General features: G+C 40.8%; 1 protein-coding gene across 2 annotated transcripts in view; it reads right to left on the bottom strand.

The window, feature by feature from the left end:
• Positions 1-27,594, bottom strand: part of ARHGEF9 (Cdc42 guanine nucleotide exchange factor 9) — a 653,254-nt gene that overhangs the window by 217,135 nt on the left and 408,525 nt on the right. For both annotated transcript variants that reach the window (XM_073599469.1, XM_073599470.1), the window contains one exon: positions 17,589-17,768. In XM_073599469.1, coding sequence (XP_073455570.1) covers positions 17,589-17,768 — 180 coding nt within the window. The remainder of the gene's footprint in view (positions 1-17,588; positions 17,769-27,594) is intronic.

Raw genomic sequence — 27,594 nt, 5'->3', positions numbered from 1 at the left:
AGTGGTTTCTTATCTGAGAGTCAGAAATTGCTTATCGCTCAACGAAACCTGGGCAACCTTTGAAGGAACCTTGGTTGAAAAAAGGTTTCACAAGCCTACCAGACGTTTGATAGGCATACCCTACCCACTCTTGCTTCTGATTAATTGATTGCAGAGATGATGTCCGCAGTATTCAGGGTTTAGAAACAGAAAAAGCTATATAATAGATGATACAGTGTACCTGAGAAAAGTGCAGCTACAGAATGACTACTGTTAAGTGCCAGATGCACTTTCATGGGAAGTAGTAAAGCTAAACTAGGAAGAAGTGGAATGACATTTCAGGCTGTGCAGTGTGGGGGACATGTAAAAACCACAAGGATCACTGAACTAAACTGCAAATCCTTTGGTAGGAAAAAAAACCTTCAAGTGATTCATTTAGCTGGTTGCCAGGAGATCCACTTTGATTATGTTTCCTAATATACAGATGACCACAAGAGGGAGCATTTAGAAACCTGTGAACAGAAAACTCGACACTTGTTAAAACACTGATAACTGCAATACAATCCATATTGTCATTGAATGCTTGTGTGATCTGTATTGTTTGGAAAAAACCTCAAATAGTATTTCTTTCTTCTGAAAGGGTGCTTCTTTACTCTACAAAACTAGACTTTCACGTTTAAAATAAGGGCAAGAAAAAATGTGAAAGTAATGTTAATGCATTTTACTAATATTGCTTGTATGTTTCTTCAATGTGCTTCTGTTCAAGCACTCAGGTCAAAGGCAAAAACACATACTTAAAAGAACTGTTTTATTAAAATTAGCACCACCTTTAAAGGAGAAGTATAGCCAAAGTTATTTTGGCTATACTTCTCCTAGGGATCACAGGAGTGATGTTCGTTCTGCATTCCTGTGACCTGTTTTCAGCTGACATTGGGCTAAAGTTCGCTATAGGCTGATGTCACTCAGCAGACCCAGGCTCGGAAAAGATCCTAACTTTACAGTCGGGATCCACCCACATGCCTGGATCAGCAGCTGGTTCAGCCTCCCAGCAAGCCACTAAGAGCCTGAGCCAGCCGCTTCCTCCCCCTCTACAGCTCAGCATTCCAGTGTGTGCTGGAGGGGCAGAGCGAGCAGAGAGCCGCTGACTGAAGACTGAGAACTGAGCAATCAGCGGTCTTTGATTGCTTGGTTTTCAGTCTTAAAGCCAGCTGGAGACAGATGCAGCATCGGAGCGGTGCTGCATCCATCTAGGTGTGTATATATTTTTTCCCAAGCCCATACTTCTATTTTTAACTTTAACTCCCTTTATACATTTTTTTTCTAATGTCTTCTAGCCCATCACATAACATTTTTGGGTCTTCTTCCTCTCTCCTGTCCCTGCTTTGGTGATTAGTAATCTTCACAACTGAACAGAGTGGCGCTGATGTTATTAATACAGCTCTCTGCAGTATTGTACTGTGAGCCAAGGACAACATAACAAAGCACCTTTCAGGAAGTGAGCCCATAGCAGCCTTTGCTTAGAGGAAGTGGGTTAAATTACTATGGCTGCCATTTAACCGAGAAGAGGGCTGGCACCAGAACAGAGTTTCTGCTAGGGACATTACTGGAAAGAGTGGAGTTTGGTTTTAATGGAGAACTCCAAGTAAGCCACTGCTATCCTGAATCTTTCCCCTTATATGTGTTAGAAGCATCAAGGGGCTAAAGATGGGACTTTTAAGGCACAACTGTAATACACTACAAAAAATATGTAAAAAAGTTGAATTTTATTAATAACATACAAAGAACATGGGAAATGGACATGGACATTTAAAAACATCAGATATAGGCATACAACACATGTAATAACACCATTAAGGATCCTATCCTGCAGTCTCCTAAGTGATTCTATATATTCTTATCAATACATTCACTATCCAGATAGGAAAAAAAAGGGTAGACTTCCCCTAAAGAGTTTGAGATTGAGGGAGCGCTGCAGGTCTGGTATTCCAGAGTGGTGTAGTCTCCAATTGCTCTACATGTTTCACGTTAACAAAGAACGCTTCTTCAGGAGCTAGAGGTTCTATTAAAAAATACATACAAACAAAAGAAAACATATATCAAAATCACAAAAAGAAAATTGTTCTCAGTAGGTAAACTGTAGGAAAAGTGCGAATAACCGCTTTATTAGAGAAGATAGAAATGTCCACCCCTAGTGGCCAGGCATGGCAAGGGCCCTATAAAAGATTGAGGTCCAGCACAGACCAGCGGGCCAGGACAGCCCATAAAAAGGGAAGTCTCTGAAAACATTGGGCATCATCATTAAAATTAAAATTTGGAAAGATGAGTGAGTACGCAGGGGGTGATGGTAATGCATGGTCATGGGGTTGGGTACTTAAACACAAGACTGAAGAGAAAAGAGGAAAAAATAATAACTTAACAGACACGGGGGGAAAAAAGAGAGGGGGGGGGGGAGGGAAAGGAGAGGAGAAAGGGAAGGAAAGAGCGGAAGGGGAATTAGAAAAGAGGAAAGGAAGCAGAGGAAGGGAAAGGAAATGAAGAGAGAGGGACTGGGTAAACAAAGTTAATAAACAAGGAGTGACTTACCGATTAAATATAAAAGGGAAAAAGTGTATTCACAAAGGTGGACTTGCTTAATAGATCGCTGAAAACGATCAAAAGTAAAGATGTCTCTGAAAAAAGATCAGACTGGCAGCAAACAAAGACCAAGGCATCCCAGATAGATATCAGATCAGGTAGTTGCAGGTAAGGGGAGAGCTTGTATAGGCTGCAGTTCTGGTATATAAAAGAGACATAGATGCAGATGACGGTCAGAGATCAATGCTGAGGGCAATATATATTCATGTACGGTAACCTTGTCAGAAAGACAAAAAAGCAGCGAGCAGCCTGACTTACCCCACAATAGGTAACAGAGGAGTCTGGGAGTGCACAGCTCAGCTGAGTTGCCGCCTGTTGTATGTCCCACCAAGGTGCAGAAAAACCGCCCCATATATAGGGATATCCCGACCGAGAGCAGCCGGTCCGGGTGACGGTGCTGGTCGGCGCACGCGCAGCTGCCTGCTTTGGGGCCGGGAGACACCGCTCTGTATAGACCGGCTGCTCTCGGTCGGGATATCCCTATATATGGGGCAGTTTTTCTGCACTTTGGTGGGACATACAACAGGCGGCAACTCAGCTGAGCTGTGCACTCCCAGACTCCTCTGTTACCTATTGTGGGGTAAGTCAGGCTGCTCGCTGCTTTTTTGTCTTTCTGACAAGGTTACCATACATAAATATATATTGCCCTCAGCATTGATCTCTGACTGTCATCTGCATCTATGTCTCTTTTATATGCCAGAACTGCAGCCTATACAAGCTCTCCCCTTACCTGCAACTACCTGATCTGATATCTATCTGGGATGCCTTGGTCTTTGTTTGCTGCCAGTCTGATCTTTTTTCAGAGACATCTTTACTTTTGATCGTTTTCAGCGATCTATTAAGCAAGTCCACCTTTGTGAATACACCTTTTCCCTTTTATATTTAATCGGTAAGTCATTCCTTGTTTATTAACTTTGTTTACCCAGTCCCCCTCTCTTCATTTCCTTTCCCTTCCTCTGCTTCCTTTCCTCTTTTCTAATTCCCCTTCCGCTCTTTCCTTCCCTTTCTCCTCTCCTCCCCCCCCCCTCCCCTCTCTTTTTTCCCCCCGTGTCTGTTAAGTTATTATTTTTTCCTCTTTTCTCTTCAGTCTTGTGTTTAAGTACCCAACCCCGTGACCATGCATTACCATCACCCCCTGCGTACTCACTCATCTTTCCAAATTTTAATTTTAATGATGATGCCCAATGTTTTCAGAGATTTCCCTTTTTATGGGCTGTCCTGGCCCGCTGGTCTGTGCTGTCCTTCCATCTGAGACCTCAATCTTTTATAGGGCCCTTGCCATGCCTGGCCACTAGGGGTGGACATTTCTATCTTCTCTAATAAAGCGGTTATTCGCACTTTTCCTACAGTTTACCTACTGAGAACAATTTTCTTTTTGTGATTTTGATATATGTTTTCTTTTGTTTGTATGTATTTTTTAATAGAACCTCTAGCTCCTGAAGCGTTCTTTGTTAACGTGAAACATGTAGAGCAATTGGAGACTACACCACTCTGGAATACCAGACCTGCAGCGCTCCCTCAATCTCAAACTCTTTAGGGGAAGTCTACCCTTTTTTCTCCTATCTGGATAGTGAATGTATTGATAAGAATATATAGAATCACTTAGGAGACTGCAGGATAGGATCCTTAATGGTGTTATTACATGTGTTGTATGCCTATATCTGATGTTTTTAAATGTCCATGTCCATTTCCCATGTTCTTTGTATGTTATTAATAAAATTCAACTTTTTTACATATTTTTTGTAGTGTATTACAGTTGTGCCTTAAAAGTCCCATCTTTAGCCCCTTGATGCTTCTAACACATTATCGGGGACGTTGGCACAAGTGACCTTTAAGTACCTACAGAGTCACCCTGTATATTAGGTACTTCTGTACTAGGATCTCTCTTTTGCTTTCCCCTTATATGTTTACTGGTAGGAATAACCAATCTGGAGAATCAGTGACTCTAATTTTCTAATTTGTGGAGAAATTTTATAGACCATTTACAAACAAACCTGTGGTGAACTTTCCAAACAAACCAATATCATAATAAGTAGACTTCAGCTTGGTTATATAGAGAACTTATTAAGAATTCCAAGACATTACATATTAATGGACCCAGTTCTGTTTTCTTTTCAGGTTCCCCTAAAGGCTTTTTCTGTCATTTATCATTCGAACATAAATATCACTGGTTTGCTTAAATAAGTCCCGTCCTTTATCGAAGTAGCTTTTCTTTGAACACTCTTATTATGCATTACTCTACAGTTACGTTCGTTGCTGTAAAGTTCATTGAGCCCTCACTGCCGTCACAGTAAAATGGTGTTGCCTGTGTAAAGGTCTGCTTGCAAGATTGCATTGCTGCCTCCATATTTTAACCTTTCATACTGGTTTTCCCAGCTGATGTTCATAAATAATGCACTTTTTTCTTCCATTGCTGATTACAATGCCTGCACACCAGCAAACATCCAGCTGTCCTTTCTCCATGAGTACTTGATTTCTCAGGATTCAAATCTCACCGCGGGGGAATTGAATTCTGGTTTGGGTAGAGTGGAAGCATGGATTATTTTTAGAACATAATAAATCAAGATATGAAAGAAATGGGAGCAACATTATGAAAAGGACGCTTGGTTCTCTTCATTTGTGTTTGATTTTTATTAAACAACTTTAACCATTACTACCCAAAGCTACATAGAGACTCAATCAGTATTTTTTTCAGAAGTTTCTTCAGGACACTTCTAGATCAAGGAAATACGTCAAGGGAAAAATATGGAGGTGCCATGCCTATTTCTGTGAATACATTGTCATTGACCTGGAACGAGTATGCTACAAGTAAAGTCAAAACTGCTCATCTGTATACTGATTTTGGGTCAGTGGCTCAGAATACATTGAAGTTAGATGACCAGTATTATAGCCCAAAGTAGCAATGGCCCCCCTAATGTTTCTGTCATGAAGGGTTTCCTTTGGAAAGGTACTTTTCACTGGTGTGTATATTAAGCTAACAGTCAAGGCCGCCGATAAGGGGGTACCCCTGGGCCTCCTGTAGAGGTCCTGTGCCATTTAGTTTGACAGGGGGGCTTGGCCAAGTTCAAGTTTCATAATGCCACTCACTACTGTCACTTATAAACACAGAAGCTTTACATGCGCTATTTTTAGCACTAAAATGCCTGTAAAGCGCCTTCAGTGTGAAAGGAGTCTTAATCTTAATCCTACAATGTAGTAAATAAGTATGAACTCCAAAGATCCCTTTACTAATTCACTGGAGCAAGGGAAATACCACTTAAATGTTCCCACAAGGGCAGATGAATTCCCTGTTGAAAAGTGGGCCAAGCACTCAAGTGCTACAAGGTTAGCCACTTTGCCACTGAGGTGGCCTGGTTAAATAACAATAAGTCTTTATTATATCTCTCCAATGTATCATAGAGATTGTAAACTACTGGGACTGTAAGCTTCATTTTTTAAATGATGGTGTTATCTTATTCTTTACTCATTGATGTAAGAACAGGAGTTGGTGAAGTTGAAAATGGCTCAGAAAGACCCCTCTTGCAAGCCTCTGTTCCAATGCCAGACTCCCAATTCTGCCCTGTTAGTCACACTGTCTGCATTTGGGGACACATACCCACACGGATGTCAAATTGAGGCACAGCAGCTGTGTCCATGTAGCTGCTGTGTCCCAACCGATATCAATGTGACCATCTAACGGGGATGGATGGGACTCCTGTGCATCCCAGTCCAGGTAAACATGGCCCTGCAGAGGCATACAGTATACTACGCCCTGGTGAATGAAAAGAAGACTTGCTATCTAGCTCAGTAGCTCCTCCTATTCTTTACAAGTAAAGTGCATTAGATGCCAGTACACATGCTTTCTTTATGACAGTTGCAAAAAAATAAAGTTCTGAGTTGAAAAAAAAAAACATGTTTGAAAGTTCCAGCTGACCTATATGTAGGCTTTGTATGGCTATATTATACAGCGGGGATGGAAAGTATTCAGACCCCCTTAAATTTTTCACTCTTTGTTATATTGCAGCCATTTGCTAAAATCATTTAAGTTCATTTTTTTTCCTCATTAATGTACACACAGCACCCCATATTGACAGAAAAACACAGAATTGTTGACATTTTTGCAGATGTTTTAAAAAAGAAAAACTGAAATATCACATGGTCCTGAGTATTCAGACCCTTTGCTCAGTATTTAGTAGAAGCACCCTTTTGGTCTAATACAGCCATGAGTCTTTTTGGGAAAGATGCAACAAGTTGTTCACACCTGGATTTGGGGATCCTCTGCCATTCCTCCTTGCAGATCCTCTCCAGTTCTGTCAGGTTGGATTGTAAACATTGGTGGACAGCCATTTTTAGGTCTCTCCAGAGATGCTCAATTTGGTTTAAGTCAGGGCTCTGGCTGGGCCATTCAAGAACAGTCACAGAGTTGTTGTGAAGCCACTCCTTCATTATTTTAGCTGTGTGCTTAGGGTCATTGTCTTGTTGGAAGGTAAACCTTTGGCCCAGTCTGAGGTCCTGAGCACTCTGGAGAAGGTTTTCGTCCAGGATATCCCTGTACTTGGCCGCATTCATCTTTCCCTCAATTGCAACCAGTTGTCCTGTCCCTGCAGCTTCAAAACACCCCCACAGCATGATGTTGCCACCACCATGCTTCACTGTTGGGACTGTATTGGACAGGTGATGAGCAGTGCCTGGTTTTCTCCACACATGCCGCTTAGAATTAAGGCCAAAAAGTTCTATCTTGGTCTCATCAGACCAAAGAATCTTATTTCTCACCATCTTGGAGTCCTTCGGGTGTTTTTTAGCAAACTCCATGTGGGCTTTCATGTGTCTTGCACTGAGGAGAGGCTTCCGTTGGGCCACTCTGCCATAAAGCCCCGACTGGTGGAGGGCTGCAGTGATGGTTGACTTTCTACAACTTTCTCCCATCTCCCGACTGCATCTCTGGAGCTCAGCCACAGTAATCTTTGGGTTCTTGTTTACCTCTCTCACCAAGGCTCTTCTCCCCCGATAGCTCAGTTTGGCCGGACGGCCAGCTCTAGGAAGGGTTCTGGTCGTCCCAAACGTCTTCCATTTAAGGATTATGGAGGCCCCTGTGCATTTAGGAACCTTAAGTGCAGCAGAAATTTTTTTGTAACCTTGGCCAGATCTGTGCCTTGCCACAATTCTGTCTCTGAGCTCTTCAGGCAGTTCCTTTGACCTCATGATTCTCATTTACTCTGACATGCGCTGTGAGCTGTAAGGTCTTATATAGACAGGTGTGTGGCTTTCCTAATCAAGTCCAATCAGTATAATCAAACACAGCTGGACTCAAATGAAGGTGTAGAACCATCTTAAGGATGATCAGAAGAAATGGACAGCACCTGAGTTAAATATATGAGTGTCACAGCAAAGGGTCTGAATACTTAGGACCATGTGATATTTCAGTTTTTCTTTTTTAAAACATCTGCAAAAATGTCAACAATTCTGTGTTTTTCTGTCAATATGGGGTGCTGTGTGTACATTAATGAGGAAAAAAATTAACTTAAATGATTTTAGCAAATGGCTGCAATATACGAAGAGTGAAAAATGTAAGGGGGTCTGAATACTTTTCGTCCCCACTGTATGTTGTAACACATGGGATGTGTGTGCACTACCAACTATATAGCTAACCTGCCATAGCCACCAGCCTTGTTGGCTCTCAATCCAGGCTGTCACTGACAGCTTCTATCCCCATTAATAAAAGGGAACAAATCAGAGTGTTTCCCAATCATGTGATCACTATGACATAGGCATCACATGAAGGTTTGAGGCAACCTATAGACTGCTGTGATATATGTAAAGCCATCTATTTATTACTGTAACTGTCGGATAGAAATGCTGACTCTTACATGAAGAGGAAATGTATTAAAAAAAAAAAAAAACATTTTTGCACATTTGTCAGCGTATAATATTCATACAGTTATTGTCACATTAACTGACTCATGCTGACACTGTTAACTTGCTCTGGGCATCTAGGCCTTAATGACCTCTGGTCAGAAAAGGGTTATTATCTGTAATGAGAGTATTTAGTTTGAGCATTCCCTTTTATTTGAGGGGTCTATATTTGTCTTTTTCTCCACTTTTACGAGCATGCCATGCTGTACAGAAAAAGTGACAGCTAATACAAGGATTGTGACAAATTATTATACTGACTGCGGCGCTAACAGCGGTCAGCAATTAATCACAAGATTTACATTTTTTTAAAAAGGAAAAAAAGTTGCACCTGTAAATGCTTAAAAATGTTCACTGGAGCTGGGCTTTAATTTATTTGTTACTAAAAGTCCATCTAAAACTATTTTAGCAGGATTGCTAAAACTATGATATTTTTTTATTTTGCCCATAGTTCCAAGATTGTCAAAATGCTAGCCAGATGACTTTAGTTAAATCACTGTGAATCAAACAATTGCCATTTTTTTCTAATAATATACTGGGGTTGATCTACTATAACTGGAGAGTGCAAAATCTGGTGTAGCTGTGCATGGTAGCCAATCAGCTTCCATGTTTGCTGGTCAAAGCTTAATTGAACAAGCTGAAGTTAGAAGGGCTGATTGGCTACCATGCACAGCTGCACCAGATTTTGCACGTTTAGCCCTGGTTCACACTGGAGCGTTTTGACATGGCGTGAATGGCACCGTCCTAATCTGCGGCACTGCACTGATTTCAAAAAGTAGTTTCTGTACTACTTTTTGCGATTTTGGGCTGCGATTTACATTGACATCTGTGCGGAAACCTGCACAGATGTCTCTGAAATCGCGACCGAAATCGGAAATGACATGTGGGAGTGAAATCGTGCTGCTTCATTCCCGCAGCTCAGTGTGAACCTTGGCTTAAGTAAATAAACCCCACTGCTTTAACCTTTTTTCTTCCTTACTTGCTGTCGCAAACCCCCCCCCCCCCCCTCCCAGCATTTCCTAGCCACTCATCCCAGCATTGGCTGCATTTCATTATTTTGAATCAACTATAGCGTGGTTGTGGAAATCTCCCACAATACTCTTTGATCTGATTAACCGGTTCAATACAGGGCATTTTCACCCCCTTGCTTCCCAGGCCAACTTTTAGTTTTCAGCGCTCTCGCATTTTAAACGACAATTGCGCGATCCTGCGACGTTGTACCCAAAAAAAATTGACGTCCTTTTTTTACCCACAAATAGAGCTTTCTTTTGGTGGTATTTGATCACCTCTGCGGTTTTTATTTTTTGTGATATAAACAAAAGAAGAGCAACAATTTTGAAAAAAACTCAATATTTTTTACTTTTTGCTATAATAAATATCCCAATTTAAAAAAAAAAAAAAACAAATTTTTTCCTCAGTTTCGGCCGATACGTATTCTTCTACATATTTTTGGTAAAAAAAAAAAATCGCAATAAGCGTATATTGATTGGTTTGCGCAAAAGTTATAGCGTCTACAAAATACGGGATAGATTTATGGCATTTTTAAAAAAAATATATTTATTTATTTTTTTTACTAGTAATGGCGGCAATCGCGATTTTTTTTCGTGACTGCGACATTATGGCGGACACATCGGACACTTTTGACACATTTTTGGGACCATTCACATTTATACAGCGATCAATGCTATAAAATTGCATTGATTACTGTGTAAATGTGACAGGCAGGGAAGGGGTTAACCACTAGGGGGACACAAGGGGTTAATTATGTTTCCTAAGGGAGTGATTCTAACTGTAGGGGGCGGGGACGTACAAGGGGAGGAGACCGATCAGTGTTCCGCTGTACTGGGAACACAGATCGGTCTCCTCTCAACTGACAGGAAGTGGATCTGTGTGTTTACACACACAGATCCACGGTCCGGCCCGGTTAACGGGCAATCGCGGGTGCCCGGCAGACATCGCACACGCACCGGGTCCCGAGCAACGCAGCGGGCGCGCGCGCCCCCTAGGCGGCCGGGAAGCCCAGGCCATCATATGACGTCCACCCAGAATGGGAGATCCCATCTTTGGACGTCATTTGACAATGGCCTGTAAATCTGAGGGGTAGATCTGAAATGAGGGGAAGCTCTGCTGATTTTAACTTTAACATCCAATCATGTGCAAGCTAAAATGCAGTTTTTTATTTTCCTTGCATATCCCCCTCGGATCTACAGTGACTGCACTTCCAAGTGCACTTGTAGTGCACTTGTAGTGCAAAGTGGATTTGCCTTTCGTAAATAACCCCCACAGAGTCTGAGGACGTTCCTGAAATATTGGTATTGAGCTTCTCCATTGCACAGAGTTCTCTAAATACTCTTTTTTACCCCTTTCTTTTAATTCCTATCTATCTTGGAGGTGAAGTTTTGCACCCCTGCCCAGACTAGCTATTTGGAAAATGATCTGATGAGTAGCAGAAATGTTACTATCATGGGGGTGTAGAAGTAACATTCCTTTATAGGCCTTTTATTATTTTGAATGTTACCATTGGCTGATTAGGTTGGATAATGTTTTTTTCAACCATTTGTAACTGTTTTACATGTAACATCTGAAATCTGTCAATAAAAATTATTGGAAACAAAAAAAATTTAAATAACATTAACATGCTAAAGCTTATATGAGTTTTTAGAGATAGGGGCTAGATCTGTTTCAATTATGGACACTGCGTGAGCTGAAATGGCCACCCTAGATTTAAAAAGGCATAAAATACTGTAACTGCAAATCTACAATTCTAATAGAGCTTTGATATAACCATTTAGTTATGAAGGATAAGTGGGCAGTGCAATATCCTGACGAGGAAACAAAAATAAATATGGAAATCCTTGGGTAAATCCTTAGAGGTTTCCAAAAATAGAACTTATTCCTTTGAGATTTGGCAATGCAGAAGCTTAACCAGGTCATTGCTACAGAAGGTAAATGAAGAGATGGGAGCAGAAAATGATGCTTTTACTATTGCTCAAAAACATCCAACACCATCTGTACTGTTACGTTTCTGCATACAGAGAGGGTCCCTGAATGCTGGCCTGGTCTTTAGCACTTACTGTATGTATTTTAAAAGCAGCTGTGCAAAAAATATCAGACAATGGAGAAATGAGAAACAGCAAATAAATAATCAATGCCATTGTGTGTATATAGATTCCATTACATATGGACAGGCAGGGCCTATGACCAATTTTTAAATCTATGCTGCCCATTAAACAAATTTTGGCAGCATTAATGTCTAATGTCGTGTACACACGATCGGACATTCCCACAATAAAATCCTGGATTTTATTTCAAGTTGGCTTAAACTTGTCTTGCATACACACGGTCACACAAATCTTGTCGGAAATTCCGAACGTCAAGAACGCGGTGACGTATAACACATACGACGAGCCAAGAAAAATGAAGTTCGATAGCCAGTGCGGCTCTTCTGCTTGATTCTGAGCATGTGTGGAATTTTGTGTGTTGCAATTCTGCACACACGATCGGAATTTCCGACAATGGATTTAGAACCAGCTAACAAATGTCTGATGGAGCCTACACACGGTCGGAATTTCCGACAACAAGCTCAGATCGAACATTTGTTGTTGGAATTTCCAACCATGTGTACGCTGCATAACACTTGCATGCTTGCCTACAAGCGCAGGTTTTTTTTTAAATTTTTTTTTTACAACCAAAACATACGGAAAGGAAATTACCAAGACTGACTCAGGGAAAAATCTTTGAGTTTTTGTCTTACGACTTGCATGGAATTTATAACAGCATTTCATGCTAAATTAATTTTCGTCCCCCTGGCACTGCTGTTCATGATGCCAGGCTTTCGCTGTCGATAACAATTGTAAGTTAAAACATTTTCAAAAAACTCCCTGACCTTAAACCAATAGCCAGTTGTTAACCTGACCTTAAAACCAAACTAAAACCCCTAAATAAACGCTTAACCTGAACCCTTACACTTAAACCGACATTTAAAATTAACTCCTAAAGGGGAACTCTAGCATTTTTAATTATTATAGATATACGTGACAGAAATCAATTTAATGTAAAAGATCTTGCTGATACTGTATTTGTTAATTGTATTTGTTAATGTATTATATGTATTATATGAAATTTGTACTCGACTATTTATTTAGGGGCAGCCTTTTGATTTTATCTCTTTGCTGATTTAAAACAACAGAATTTGTGCAGTAATGATTTTAAGTCAAAGTTAATATGGCTGAAGCTGGAAAGTAGGTAACAGTGGGGAGAAAGGTGTGTTTTCTAAATGTAAAATAAAAAAATTAGGAGCCCAATAAAGTCTTTATGAAACAATTATTGATCCCACGTTCACACTGAGGGTAAGTTTGAAATTGTCAGAGTTCAGCTGAACCTGCATTTCAGTGCGAGTTCGAGGACGATTTGAAAGACATCTGTGCGGGTTCACAGATGTCTATTGGAATTGCCCCCGAAGTAGGCAAAAGTAGTGCAGAAACGACTTTTGTGAATCAGTGTGGTGCCGCAAAGTCGTCTTCGCACCGATTCGGACGGTGCCGTTGCTGGCAATAGGCTTCGATTTGGCGAGAAAATCGCATGTCAAATCAGCCCGATCTGAACGGGGGCTTACAATTCATACATTTACTAACCCCTTGCCACAACCCTAATCATTAAAGTTGAACTCGGAAAAAAATATTTTTGGACATTAGCCATATAAAAATAAATGACCTCTATTGATGGCTGTCCCATGTCTGAATGGTGCTATGTTAGGTTAATTCATCCTGGACATTACTGTAAGCACCAAACTTCCAGCACTGAAACTGAGACTTTAGTATAGTGAATGATAATGAGTCACTCGCTCCCCACCTTCCTGTCACCTAGAATTTATTTTTCAGGCTTTTTTCCTTTATTTCCACCTGGCCAGTAACACACTTCCTCTCTTATGCCTAGTACACATGGGCCAAATGTCGGGAGACATTGTCCGGATCAATAAAAATGTACGTATGTCAGCCGGTCCGACAGAAGCTGGCTTCTAACAGGCGAGCATGCTGGAAAAACAGCAGCCGGCTGGCTCCCAATCAGAGCTGTCAGCCAATAGCAGAGCGCTGATCGTAGTGTTCTGGCGGGCCCCTGTCGGAGCACAACAGCTCAGCGGGGGAGAGCGTGTACTAACGTTGGATCGTTAGTACAGTGGCCCACTGGGTTGAACTAAAAAGAACTATTAGTGTGTACAAGGCTTTAGTGTGACAAGACTCGTCTTCTCTGTACATCCGTGGGGGAGCAGCATTGTCACCCTTGACTGTCCCCCCATGTTTTGAACTGCATAAAGATGTAATGATGCCTACACCTTCAGCCTGTGTCCTAAGAAGGAGCTAATCTAACATCATCAGTAAGGATGCAGGTGCATGAACAGGAAGCAACCTGAAGAAGAAGCTGATTTCAAGTAATAAAAAGGTAACTATAAAACCTGATGTTTAACAGAAAAATGAAAATCGTTGCTGTAAGAAGAGTAATAAAACATTGGCAGGGCGTCTTTGTCTAGGGTTCAGTGTTACTTCTATTTTTTTTCTATGTGTTCCCAATGAATTAGTATTATACGCATTTGATTTATAAAGCTGTGGTAATGTCCTTTTGATATGCTTCTAGTGCATAAGCTAGATTTTGTCCTGTGCATGCCTAGAATTGCTGTATAACAGATAAGTTGCATGATTTAAAATACTATTTTTTATTTAAATCTTGGTGCAATAAAAAATTTCAAATTTAAGTTAGCAATAGGCATAAAATATACAACAGCAATATAAAATTAGCCTTATTTACATTTAAATGCCCCTCAGTGTAACTTTTAGGCAAATATATTTTCTACACAGAACAGCAATAAAATAATCCAATACCAGCTCAGTCATCTTTGCTTAACACTGATTTTCTGATACAAAGAGGGAGCTATATATTTTTGTGGGCATCAAAGAAATTTCCATTAGGCACTCTATGTACCAAAAATGGCAGTATGGCATACAGTGAAAAAATCCACCCTTTCTATGTAAATGAAACCTACTTTTTATAGCTTTAACAGTCAAGAGCACATAAACTTACCTTTGCTGTTCTGTGCTCAATGTTTAAAAAATAATTACAGCTCCAAACCCATTGGATTTCTTAAAAAAGAAAATGCCCAGGATTCCTTAACATTGCCTTTGAATTCTAATAGCTATAAACCTTTTAACACCTAACTCCATATGTTATCTTATTTATATCCTCTGCAATGTCGGACTACCTATTTTACAGCTATTGACAATATTGACAGCTATGGACAAACTATTTCAGCTATTACTAGACACACTTTGTCGTTGGTTTACTAAAGGTAAATAGGCTGTTCACTTTGCACTTTGAAAGGAAATTTGCCCCAGTGCTTAACCAGGCCGGGCGGTGGTTCCGTTATCCTGACTGGAAGCGGTCGATTGGTGATGCGGTGTGTCAGTCTGACACACTGCAACACCGATCTAGGTAAAGAGCCTCCGTCGGAGGCTCTTTAACATGTGATCAGCTGTGTCCAATCACGGCTGATCACAGCATAAGTGGGAAAAGCCGTGTACCAGCTTTTCCTCACAGACGCGAGTAGAGGTGAGAAGATCGGCACCTCTCCCGACAGGGAGGGTCTGCACTGATTGATTATCAGTGCAGCCCCCCCCTGCAGATGTCCACACTGGACCACCAGGGATGCCCACAATGGATGGCCACCAGGTATGCCAGCCTGGACCACCACGGATGATAGTCAGTGCCCGGACAGATGCCAATCAGTGCCCAAAGAGATGCCAATCAGTGCCCAGACAGATGCCAATCAACGCCCATCAGCAATGCCTGACCATGCCATCAGTAATGCCTATCAGTGCCATCTGTCAGTGTCCATCGGTGCCCATCAGTGTCACCTATCAGCGCCCATCAGTGAAGCCTATCAGTGCCAGCCATAAGTGCCCATCAGTGCAGCCTTTCAGTGCCCATCAGTGCCTATCAGTGCCATCTATGAGTGCCCATCAGTGTCGCCTATCAATGCCCATCAGTGCTGCATATCAGTGCCACCTATCAGTGCTGCCTATCAGTGCCCATCATCAGTGCCCATCAGTGCCACCTCATTGGTGCCACCTCATCAGTGCCCATCAGTGCAGTCTCATCAGCGCCCATCAGTGAAGGAGAAAACTTACTTATTTAAAAAATGTTATAACAGAAACAAAGATAAACATTTTTTTTTCAAAATTTTCGGTCTTTTTTATATGTTTAGCAAAAAAAATAAAAATAAAAAACGCAGAAGTGATCAAATACCACCAAAAGAAAGCTCCCTACGGGGGAAAAAAAATGATAAAAGTTTTGTTTGGGTACATCGTAGCATGACCGTGCAATTGTCATTTAAAAAGTGACAGTGCTGAAAGCTGAAAATTGGCCTGGAAGGGGAAGTGGTTAAAGAATGCAGGGAAGTTTTATTTTGCAAAGAATACCCAATCACATGCTAGGAAAATTTTTTAAAAAACTGCATTTTTGCTTTTACATAATTGGATGATGTAAATCAGCAGGACGTCACCCTCAATCACTAAACTCTGGGGCAAATTCCCTTACAAAGTGCAACTTCCCTTACGAAGTAAACAGCCTTTAGTAAACTCATTTGCATATCATTCAAAGGTACCTATAGCCAATGCATCCAACATGGCTGAGAGGGAAAGGCAAGAATTCTTATTTGAGTCTACAAAAAGGTGTGCAAAAAATTCCCTGTCTGTTTTTTTCATTGATTCCTCCTTTTCTGCTGTGAATGATTCCTTCTACTGCTGGATGCCAAGAGTGGGCTACATTTTTGCATACTGAGTCACCCACTTAGTTCTGGCCAATGACTTCTAAGGAGAAGAGCGCTAGATTTGGTGGCTGGCTGCACATGACAGAGTTGGGAAGAAGAACGCTGAGAGGTTGAGCTTGCCTGCCAGTACTTCACAAGGCACTCCAGTATCTCTATAGAACTATGCAGTGCATTTTGCCTAGAAAGGAAATCAAGTGCTACTCAGTCACTCTCTTAACAATGATGAGGGACTAACTGGCCACCAAGATAATGGGTGCTACTAAACAGGAGTAAAATATGCCAGTGGTTATTATAAAAGGTTAAAAACGTATAGCTTGACAGGACACTGGCTAAAAATGAGACTACTTTTAGGGGTGCAATATACATTGCTAGCCACCAGTGGAAAAGGGCAGCAAAAGTATATGAAATGCACAGGTTGCTAGCTACCAGTTTAAACGGGGCAGCATTAATAGTTGCACAATAGGCCACTAATCATCAATGTTATAGAGGCACTTTATTGGGTTGATTTACTAAAGGCAGCATAGATGCTGTTCACCAATCGCTTAGGCAGCTTCTATCTATCTTTAATAAACCAACCCCTTTGTGTTTAGTTGGCCACCATTAAAAAATGCTGGAAAGAGAGACTGCCAGGAGAGGGGCTGTGACAGATCCCATCAAAACTTTCCTGCGGGACAGCCAGATTTAAATTTACGTCCCTGGGGACTGAATTTCTCTGTTGCCAGATTTCTCAAAACCTAGGCGCCCCTAATTTCTGTTGTGATTCTCTGAGCAGCTGTATGTCTTCCTGATTTATGGACAAAACAGACAACAAAAGGGCTGTTTTAATGAAGGAGCCATTTTTATCTTAGCATGATTTCCCATTAAAAACCCAATTATATAATTTTCCCTTAGTCCTAAATCTCCTAGGATGGCATCAGTAAGAGAGCTGCTTATATCCATATTGTCAGCTCTCCGAAGCTAAAAATCATCCACACAAAACTACATTCAGAGATTGTAACAGCTCACTCTATTAACTTTTATTAACTTTTAGAGTGCATTTCTTCTTTGACACCCTACAAAATATTTTTATTCCATATAAAGAGACTGATCTGTATTTTAGCACACAAAGTGTTTGTGGTTATGAAAAGTAACAATATTCTTGATGTTGAAATGACACTGCTGTGCAGTTTATACATTCTCATAATCGAAATATTCTTGTTGTATTTTGTACATCTCAGAATATAAAATTTATTTCATTACATAGCCTCAATGATTTGGGGTCACTTACCCTCACAAAGCTGGCAGGAAACCATCCTTCCTCATCATCAATCTGACCCCACCACCAATCCTTGTTGGAAGCATCTAGGACTTTGATGACGTCGCCGGCTTTAAATGCCAACTCCCGGTTGGCCATGGTGACGTGATCCCATGCTGCCTCAGCACTTACAATAGATCCACCGCTGATTAGCTGTATAAATTAAAGAGGAAATCGCTGTTAGTCATATTAAGTCATTTGAGCTGCTGCGATTAAACAGGGTGATCACAGTCCAGCACACAGAAAAGGGGACTAACAGAATACAAAAAACTCCACACAGAAGACAGGTAATGAATGATTGCATCAGCGGCACTGCTCAGCCTGATTCAATCCACACCACCACAATCCCAATCAGCCTGTGCTGTAACCCTAACATCATGTTACAATCAGAACCTGGGTACATTCACAGACACAAAAAGGACACACTGAAGTGCATCAAAATTGGAATAAAGCACCATTGACATAAAGGCAATCAGGTATATTTTTATGAATCACACATTGTTCTTAACAATTCATTTCTTGCCATTTTGGTAATGTGACTGAGCGTCTAAAAACCACCCATGTATCATACTCTAAATCTAGAGCTGCACGAATGCTCTGTATTCCCCAGGATTACTCCCAAAAGGACGGTGACTTAACGCCCAGCAATGCAGAAGACGGAGGTAAGGTAAAATAAAATATTTTTTCTTTAGCGGTAAATTTTACACGTACTGCAGGTGGTATTTGCAGGGGGGCCAGGCAGTATATGTTGACCTTGCATTGTATTGCAAGGTTTGCAATAAAGTGGTTGTAAAGCCACTTTTCTTCTTCCTATAATCCCCTCTGCGTTCACGTGGCCGCTGTCTTCCCTAATTCAACAGCTACAGCGGGCGGGGCTGACAATACCCAGCTGACGTCAGTCGGAGTAGGGGAGGAGGGGCGCAGAGCTGCAGGAGGTCACGTGAGCGCCCAGGGGCACTCTGAAATTAGGTATGAAGCAGCATTTTTTTAATAAATAACATGCACTGGGGCACATACTGTTATATAACACTGGGGATTATAGGAATAAAACAATGATTTTTTTCAGCATGATTGGAGTGATTGGCATTGCCATGCTGATAGGCAGGAAGGGGAGGGGGGAGAGGATGGGGAGAGAGGGAGCAAGGAGACACAGCCGATGACGGAGGCACATAAACTGACCATGGTGTTAGGGCTCAGCAGCCATGATAAACCGTGGTCAGTTTACAGGAGGAGAGCATAACCAGGCAGGATCAGCCAGGTATTTTAGGTGATACGGGGGGCCAAATTACACAGCAAATGCACTGTGCTGTTATTCATGCTCTAAGGGAACAGGATCTATTTTTATTTTATTTTTTTAGGGTAACAAACACTTTAAAGTAGCAAGAATATGCACTGCTGACTAAAGTTCTGTTTCAGTGCTGATGAAACTGATTATAGTAACTGGATTCAGGGGACCAGAACTAGTTATAAATAGTCAATACCTTAAGAAAAATCAATACATAAAGCACCATAATTGTCTTTACACATACAATACTTTTCTCTTCTACATACTAGCAAGACTGTAAGCACATCAACTACTCCCTAATTGAAGGCACACATTAAATGATATATAATTAATTGGTAAACAAGTTACATTGTACAATAGCATATGTCGCCAAATTCAAAATATAAGTCACAGTAAATTTGTAAAGCAGTAACAATGAACATTTTTGTTTGTTATTAAAATTATTTTAGTCTAACTTATAAAAACTGGTTGAATGAAAAGCCAGGTCACATCATGAATCACACAGGAGCATGCTGTGCGTTCCTGTGCGATTCACATGCCACCCAGGTGCAGTGTCATTTCAGCGCATTCATTTGAATGGGCTGAAATCGCACAGGACCGCAACACTGCATGCACTACTTTTGAAAATGCACTGCTTTTGCAACTTGCGTTTAGGGTGTGATTAAGTTAACACTGACACCCGCTGCAGATCGTAAGTGCGGTGCATTTGGAACGCGTTTCGGGAAACCTGCTTTTCCTGTACCACATTCTGGTGTGAGCTGGCCCTTAAGGAGTAGAAAATGTTCACTTAGTGAATAAAGTTAAGCTCTGTTTAGGAATGAGATTCAAGCTCCCCTCAACCTTTTTTTCAAGGTGAATACTTGGTATTTTCATTTGCAACAATTCCCAAACTGTTGGATAATACATTTGGGAGTTTGCTCCAGAGATTAGCAACAATTCATAATGCACTGTTTAACCTTTGCCTCTGGTTGCTTAAGTCACAAGAGACAATTATATGAAGGAATATATAACCCTGTCCCCTCACTATGAATGGGTGGACTCACAGCAGCCATATTGTCAGTGGGCGTTGGAGCTGTCAGGGGGAAGCTAACAATACTGTGTAGAGAGATATTCTGTTATGTGCTTTCCAGTGCTATAATGTGGACTGCAGTGGTGGGCTACATATCCTTTGGTACCCAATTGTGTAACACCATGTACAGCTTTAAGGCATGCCCAAGTCTGTACTTTAAAAGATTTGTGTATTTCTTTTCAAAAATGTTTATTGAAGTTTTCAAAAGAACAGGTAAGTCAGGTAATCAGTAGAATAAAACCCATACGTAAACAGTAGGCCTTCTCAAAACCCCTCACCATTTATCTAGTGATGAAGTTGCATCGGACCAACAATTATTTAGAAGTACCAATGTCTAAAAAGAAAAGATGGACAGCAGATTTGCGTATTTCAATGCTGCCATTGAATCCACATTAAAAGGTCCTCTCCCCACTTTTCAACATTTATAAAAAAAAGAATGTTGGCATTGGTACATGTCTCTTATGGCAGCACTCAGCTTCCTATGCCTTGTGTGTGACAATGGCTTGTTTATTAGCAAATGCCCAGAATGGTATAACAAGATTCATCCCCCATAGACTTCAATGAGGTTCACCACAAATTCATTGAACTTTGAGCAAATTTAATAAAACAGTTGATGAAACAAACTCAGGCCTGTTCAATCATTACAATCATTATTTTATTCATTTAGTTAAAGCAGATCTTTGGCCACCTCCCCCCATTCGCCAAGACGAATGACGTGCAAGAAAGAAAAAAAAAAGACAGCCCTATTCTGGCAGAGGAGGGGAGGAGAGGTGGAGAGGAGGGAAGTCCGCTTTAAGTAAACATTCTCTATTCATTTATTAAATCAACCCCATTGACCTTGCTGCAATGGTCTAGACACATCCTACTGGTTTATATAATAAACGTAACAGAGCTAAAATTGATAGTAGTACTTTTCAAGCCTAGAAAACAAATGCAGAGCACAGTAAGTATGAATGAAATTATATGCCCATGGGAAAGTGAAATAAAAAAAAACACTTCTCCACAACTACCAACCATAACATTCAAACAAGTAAAACTTATCCATTTCCTTGCCACTATGAACTTTCCTTGATGTGTATGTGTAGCCAAAACTTTTAATATATATTTTTGGGTAGAGCAGGAAATGGCTAAAACTGCTATCCATTTCTTTTTCTGATGTCTGTGCCCCATTGGGAAGATTTGCCTTCATATCCTGTCTGGAAAATTCCAACAGCAACAAATGTTTCTATCAGGTGAATTCTCAAGGGAAGGAGAGAACATTAATCTACCCACCAGGAACACAGACAGCAATAAAAATGTGACAGTGGTTCTAATCCTTCCCTACTCTCTAACATGGAACACTCTCAAAGGTGGGACTGAAATTACAAATGCAATGTATCCTGTATTATTGTCAGATACAAAATAAACAGTAGCTGTTGGTGAATAAATATAGGTAATGCATAATCCAATTCCATAATGTCACAACTTAATAGAATTGGGGATTTTAGTACATTTCAATCCTTTATGTACCTTTGTGTTTATATGATTACATTCTCCCCTACAAAACTATCAGATGCAAGATCCAAACTCTTCAAGTCAACAATGCAGCAGGAAAGGAACAGTCTTCCAGACAAGGCAGTGCAGCTGAGCAGAGATAACTATCCCTAATGCCCTGTACACACGACCTGTTTTGCCGTCAGAATAAACTCCGAAGGTTTTTCCAACGGAGTTCCGACAGAGTTCCGCTCAAGCTGTCTTGCATACACACGGTCACACCAAATTCTGACCAACCAGAACGCGGTGACATACAACACGTACGACGGGACTAGAAAACAGAAGTTCAATAGCCAGTAGCCAATAGCTTCCGTCTCGTACTTGCTTCAGAGCATGCGTCGTTTTTGGTGCATCGGAACAGCATACAGACGAGCGTTTTTTCCAATAGTAATTTGTTCCGTCGGAAAAATATAGAACATGTTCTCTATCTAAGTCAGTCTGAATTTTTGACGGAAAAAGTCCGATGGGGCATACACACGGTCGGAATATACGATGAAAAGCTCCCATCAGACTCTTTCTGTTTTAAATTCCGCTCTTGTGTACGCAGGATTAGACAGAAGACAGCACTGGATAATGTCACAAGCCTCCAAAACCTCTACTATCTGTTAAAAAGGGTTGGGACCATGGAAGATGCAACTTCAATCTGGTTCATCCCCCAAGAGCTCTACCACATGATACTATGGTAAATAAAAAGTAGAACTATAGGCAAAACTTTTTTTTTATTATATTGGATAGAGCAAGGGAGATTTTTCTTCACTTCCTATCCAATAGTCAAACAGAAAGTGAGAAGAAATCCATGCAAAGTAAGGGAATTCCTTGGGGACCCCCAGGTCTCCAGAACTACTGTTCCCATTAGATCCCCCCCCCCCCCCTCTTACTTTTCTGGGGACAACCAGAATTTGGGGATTTTTTTAAATTTCACTTTCAATGATAATGTTAACAGGACAAATAGAGAGGATAAATCTCCTTAATGGGGGCATAGACAGCAATAAAAACTGACAAGCCTTCTAATCCCTCTCCACTCTATCCAGAACAAAACAAAATTGCCTTTCGTTATACTTTAATGTTTTGCTCAATAGCAAGCACAGTAGCTAAATAAAATTTTACAAATAGTTTATTACAAAAAAGTTGATATACCATAGGCATGATAAATAACTACAGGCATATCCCACTTTTAAGTACACAATGGGGTTTATTTACTAAAGCTGGAAAGTGCAAAATCAGGCTCACTTCTGCATAGAAACTAATGAGCTTCCACGTTTTATTACCAAAGCTTAATTGAACGAGCTGGGGTTAGAAGCTCATTGGTTTCTATGCAGAAGTGGGCCTGATTTTGCACTTTCCAGCTTTAGTAAATAAACCCCATTGTGTACTTAAAAGTGGGTTATGCCTGTATACGTGCAAACAAAAAAGCACACATATAAAGTGGGCTTACTCAATAAAACAATACAACATTGTTCCCATAATCAAAATCCATCTTGCACTGTTCTGGCTTCAGTAATATGAATTTTAAACTATCACTGTGTGTTACTGAACTTTGTATGTTTCACATTGCATTGTTAAATGCCAAAACTTCTCAGTTCCCAAGGACAGCTGAAACTTATTCATAAAATAAAGTATTGTAAAGTACCATAGCAACTTAGCAAATAGTAAGAGTCCTTTGTGATTTTTTCTTTGGGCAAAAATGAGCTTTGTTGCTCTTAAGATAACCACTATTATTATTATGTTTTGTTCCACATTGCTTAAATGAGCGATAATTTAGGATAAGGCATTTCCATTCTATGAGCAATAAAAAAAGCTGAGCCAAAAAAGTATATCAAATCTCAAAGAAGGTTTAATCTTCCAACAAATGTCAAAACTGTCTCTTTGGGTAGGCAGAGGTTGGGGTTCATCCTGGGTCGACTGTATTGCTTTACTGCTGTGTGGTCTGCATGGAGACCCAAGTCCTGTCTGTGCTGTCTGGGCAGGGTGCCTTTATCACAAGAATGACTGAGCAGAATCACAAATCTTTTGGTAGCTAAAATTGTTTACTAATACATATTTCAATTGTGCACTTAGATCTTTCACTTAAATCTTTGCCTGCTATTTAGCTTTAATGAGGTAAGCTTAGTTAATCCTATATTAAGTCAGTTGGTTTCAGTCAATGCCAATGATAAACAACCTCTAATGTATTCATACTTGTTCACTTAGTTTTTATAAAAAGTAGTAATCAGGAGGAAACACATCTGGCATTTTTAAAGTGCAACTATGGCTGCCCCACTGTATAAAAATATAAAAAAATGATTCACAGAAACAAGATGCCAAAACATCACTATCCTCTAGTCTAGTACAACAGTCTCCAAACTGTGGCCCTTTGCTTGCCTTTATCTGGCCCTTGGGGCATTATTCCATCCAATGACACCAACAATGGGACATAATTCCTGTCGCTAAAACCAACATGGGACACTATTCCTCCCACTCACACCATTAAAAGGGTACGATTCCTTCCACTGACACCAACGATGGGGCACAATTCCTCCCACTGACACCAACGATGGGCAGAATTCCTCCCATTGACACCAACGATAGGGCAGAAATCCTTTCACTGGCACCAACAATGTGGTACTATTCCCCACTCTGACAATAAAGATGGGGCAGAATTCCATTGACACCAAGAATGGGGCACTGTTCCACTCACTGACACCAAAGATAGGGAATTGTTTACTCCCACTGGCCCTAGTCCAACCCCTCTAAAGTCTGAAGGACAGTAAACTGATTCTCTTTGTCTAGAAAGTTTGGAAACCCCTGCTCTAGTGCAAGAAAAATGAAGGTACCAGAGCTCAGACCAATAAATATTTTTTAAAAAAAGGCTAAAAAATAATTGGCATGCCTCCCCCTCCATTTATCAGGCAATGCAACCTGACTCATTGTTTAAGCAAGTTTGAATGATGAATTCATGAATTTGGGTGTTAATATAAATCAGATTCAGATTTCCAGGTGATTACAGAATATTCTTTATAACTTTATTAACTTTATTATTCCTCACGTTGAGGAAGAGCTCTCTTCATTCTTTCTCATGTAAGCTACTGCAACCAAGCAAGGCGCATTAAGAAAAGTGTGGCGTACTAGTGTGACCCTAGCCTATGGCAGAATATATTTTGGATGTCCTTGATGATGCCCTGGAGGAGGGGCGAAACGCAATGACGTACTTCCGGTTCGTGTTAACCATTGACGCAAATTTCCATCTCCGTGGAACGCCCGCCATTCAGTGGCGAACTCAGAGTATTTTTTTACCGATGCCTGTTTTTGCCAAAAATCCTGTAAGTTGCGCATTGAATGCGCTTGATAATTGATGCCAAACGTTATTTCACTATTGGTTTTCTCTCTGTTTCCCCATCTATGGAGTGTGGTATATCCTTCCTGTCTTAAAACGTCCCCCGGCAAGATTTTACTGAGGAACCATCCAGTATATTCCCAGATCATCTGATCAATGCCTTTTTGATCCCAGACTGCGAAGCTGAGGATCCAATAATTTTGGTGAGTGGGGACACCAAAGGGGGAGCCGATTCACCAATTCAAAAGTTTTGGAGCACCGTTGCATTTTTCACTGAAGCACCTGAGCACTTTTAGATTTTATGTTTTATGTAACATTGATAGATTAGGCAGTTTATTAGGATGTATATTGCTTGATATAGGCTGCTAGCGCTGTTTTATATATTTTTTTCATTTTTTATGACAGAATAGTACTTAGCATGCACTATGAGCATTAGAAGTCTACTAGAACCTCATGTAAACCATACGCATTTCATGCTGGCATGTGCACCAGGGTCTCTACATTGGAGGGGTATGACTATTTATTACTACCAAACATGTTACTTAATCTCAGTCCAGCCAACCCCAATCCCGTTATTTTTAAGAGTCCAAGAAACATTTTAGCTTTAAAGAGTATAATTATATTGTCAAATGTACGTTTAACACTAAATAACATTGTAAGTAATTCTATCCCGTTCTGTCCAGACTTTGTCATGCTTCATAATAAAAGAGGCATAAACTGATGGCCCAGGACACACAGAGAAAAGGCCAGTGAAAGGAGCACGGAATGTGTAATGAATACTTTCCCATGGTCGAGCCTGCAGGCTGGAGATAAGGGCACTTATACTGCCAGACCATTGTGAAAACCGTCTGCAACACTAACCAAGTGTGTTGGGCTGAGAAAACAAGTCAGCGCCAGCACTCAGCAAGATCTAGTCTGCAACATAGCTGACACCTTTACTTTCCTCTTACTTCACTTGCGTTGTCCTAATTCTTAAAAAGAGCACATGAAATAAAATAACGCTGTGGCTAGAGGCGTAATCTTATAATACTTACTCAGCATCTCAAGGTTGAGAACATACAGGACATTTCCAACAGTTCCCAATCTGAATTTTAAAGGAGCATTAACCTCAAATAACTTAACTGACTTATCATGTCTAAGTACATGCGGGTTGTGACTGCTTGCTTTTTCTGTGCTCCCCTCCTTTGTGAGCAAAGCCACAGTTCAGGTTCTACCTCTATACACCTTCATTACATATATCGGTTGGAGCCATACTTTAAATCTTTTTTGGATGTAAAAAATTGTATTTCTTGCTAGAAAATTACTTAGAACCCCCAAACATTATATATTTTTTTTAAAGCAGAGGCCCTAGAAAATAAAATGGTGGGTGGGGGCTGCAATTTTTATGTCACGCAGTATTTGCGCAGTGTTTTTTCTTCTGGAGAAATTCAACTTTTTTTTAATTCAATGCAGAAAAAATGCAATATAATACCCAATTGTCTCTGGTAACATCTAAAAGATGATGTTACGCCGAGTAAATACCGTACTTATTGGCGTATAACATGCATTTTTTTCCCCCTGAAAATCAGGGGCAAATCATGGGTGCGTGTTATATGCCGACCGACAGCGTACCTCACCGAGCCGTCATCTCCTCTCCACTCGGCTCTCACATCACACACACACAGTCCCGCCTCCGTCACTGGCATTGGACCATGTTCTGCCTATCACAGGAGCTGGTCCAATGCCGATGGCGGAGGGGGGACTGTGTGTGTATGACCTGAGAGCCGAGTGGAGAGGAGATGGCGGCTCGGTTATTTCCTGATTCAGGCTGCTTTTATGAGAGATGGTGAGGCTGCAAATGACAGTAGTTTAAAAAAAAAGTAATTAATCAGGCTGCTTTGAGGACTTTATTTAGCCTGCATTGAGGACATTAATCAGGCTGCATTGATGCATTGATCAGGCTGCAGATGGATATTGATAGGCACTGACCCTTAATTTGCTTAAAAGTTGTTTATTTTAAAAATATGTTTTTTTCCTGAAACTTCCCTCTTAAAATTAGGGTGCATGTTATATGCCGGCGCATGCTATATGCCAGCGCGTGTTATACACAAATAAATACCAAACATGTCACCCTTTAAATTGCTCATGTCCATGCAACGATGACAATTAGCATACATTTTACTATCTATTTGCAACGCTCTTAAAAGCCTTTACAGCTTACATTAGATTTTCATGTATGCTCATTGCTTCCGATTTCCTACATCACAGAGGGGATCAGAGCCATTTCGGTCTCTGATTACCTCTATGAGCAGCCAGCAGAATAGCCGGCTGGTCACTTGGGTCTCCTGGTAGGATGGGAGAGCACAAGAAAGCCGTTGAAGGTGGTGAGGGGGAGGGGCACATCTCCTCCCGCTGCTTGTAAAAGCAATCCAGTGGCTAATTAGCCGCCAGGATTGCTTTTATAAGAAAGTCGACATCAGCTCTAAAAAACATTACTCATCATCCAGGTATAACCACTAGGTACGTCGCTGAAGCTAAAGTGGGTATAGGTTGCCATTTTCTCAACCTCTGAACGTGCTAGTTGCCTGGCTGTCATGCTCATCCTTTGAGTTCAGTACGTTCCGTTCCACTGACAAGGGACACATATATGGAAGTGCTTTATCCTCTTCCATTCACCTTTAAATAGGATTGGGGGGGGGGGGGTGTGTAAATTACTGACAAAACAGACAAATAGAAAAAAGCATCCCAGAAAGGTTGCTTATGCTGTGCTCTTCTTTCACTGTGCTCTGCCCTCTGTTTC

The sequence above is a fragment of the Aquarana catesbeiana genome, linkage group LG09 (assembly GCF_042186555.1).
Source record: "Aquarana catesbeiana isolate 2022-GZ linkage group LG09, ASM4218655v1, whole genome shotgun sequence".
Lineage (NCBI taxonomy): Eukaryota > Metazoa > Chordata > Amphibia > Anura > Ranidae > Aquarana > Aquarana catesbeiana.
Note: the sequence above shows the minus strand (reverse complement) of the source record. Positions and strands in the feature narration are given on the sequence as shown.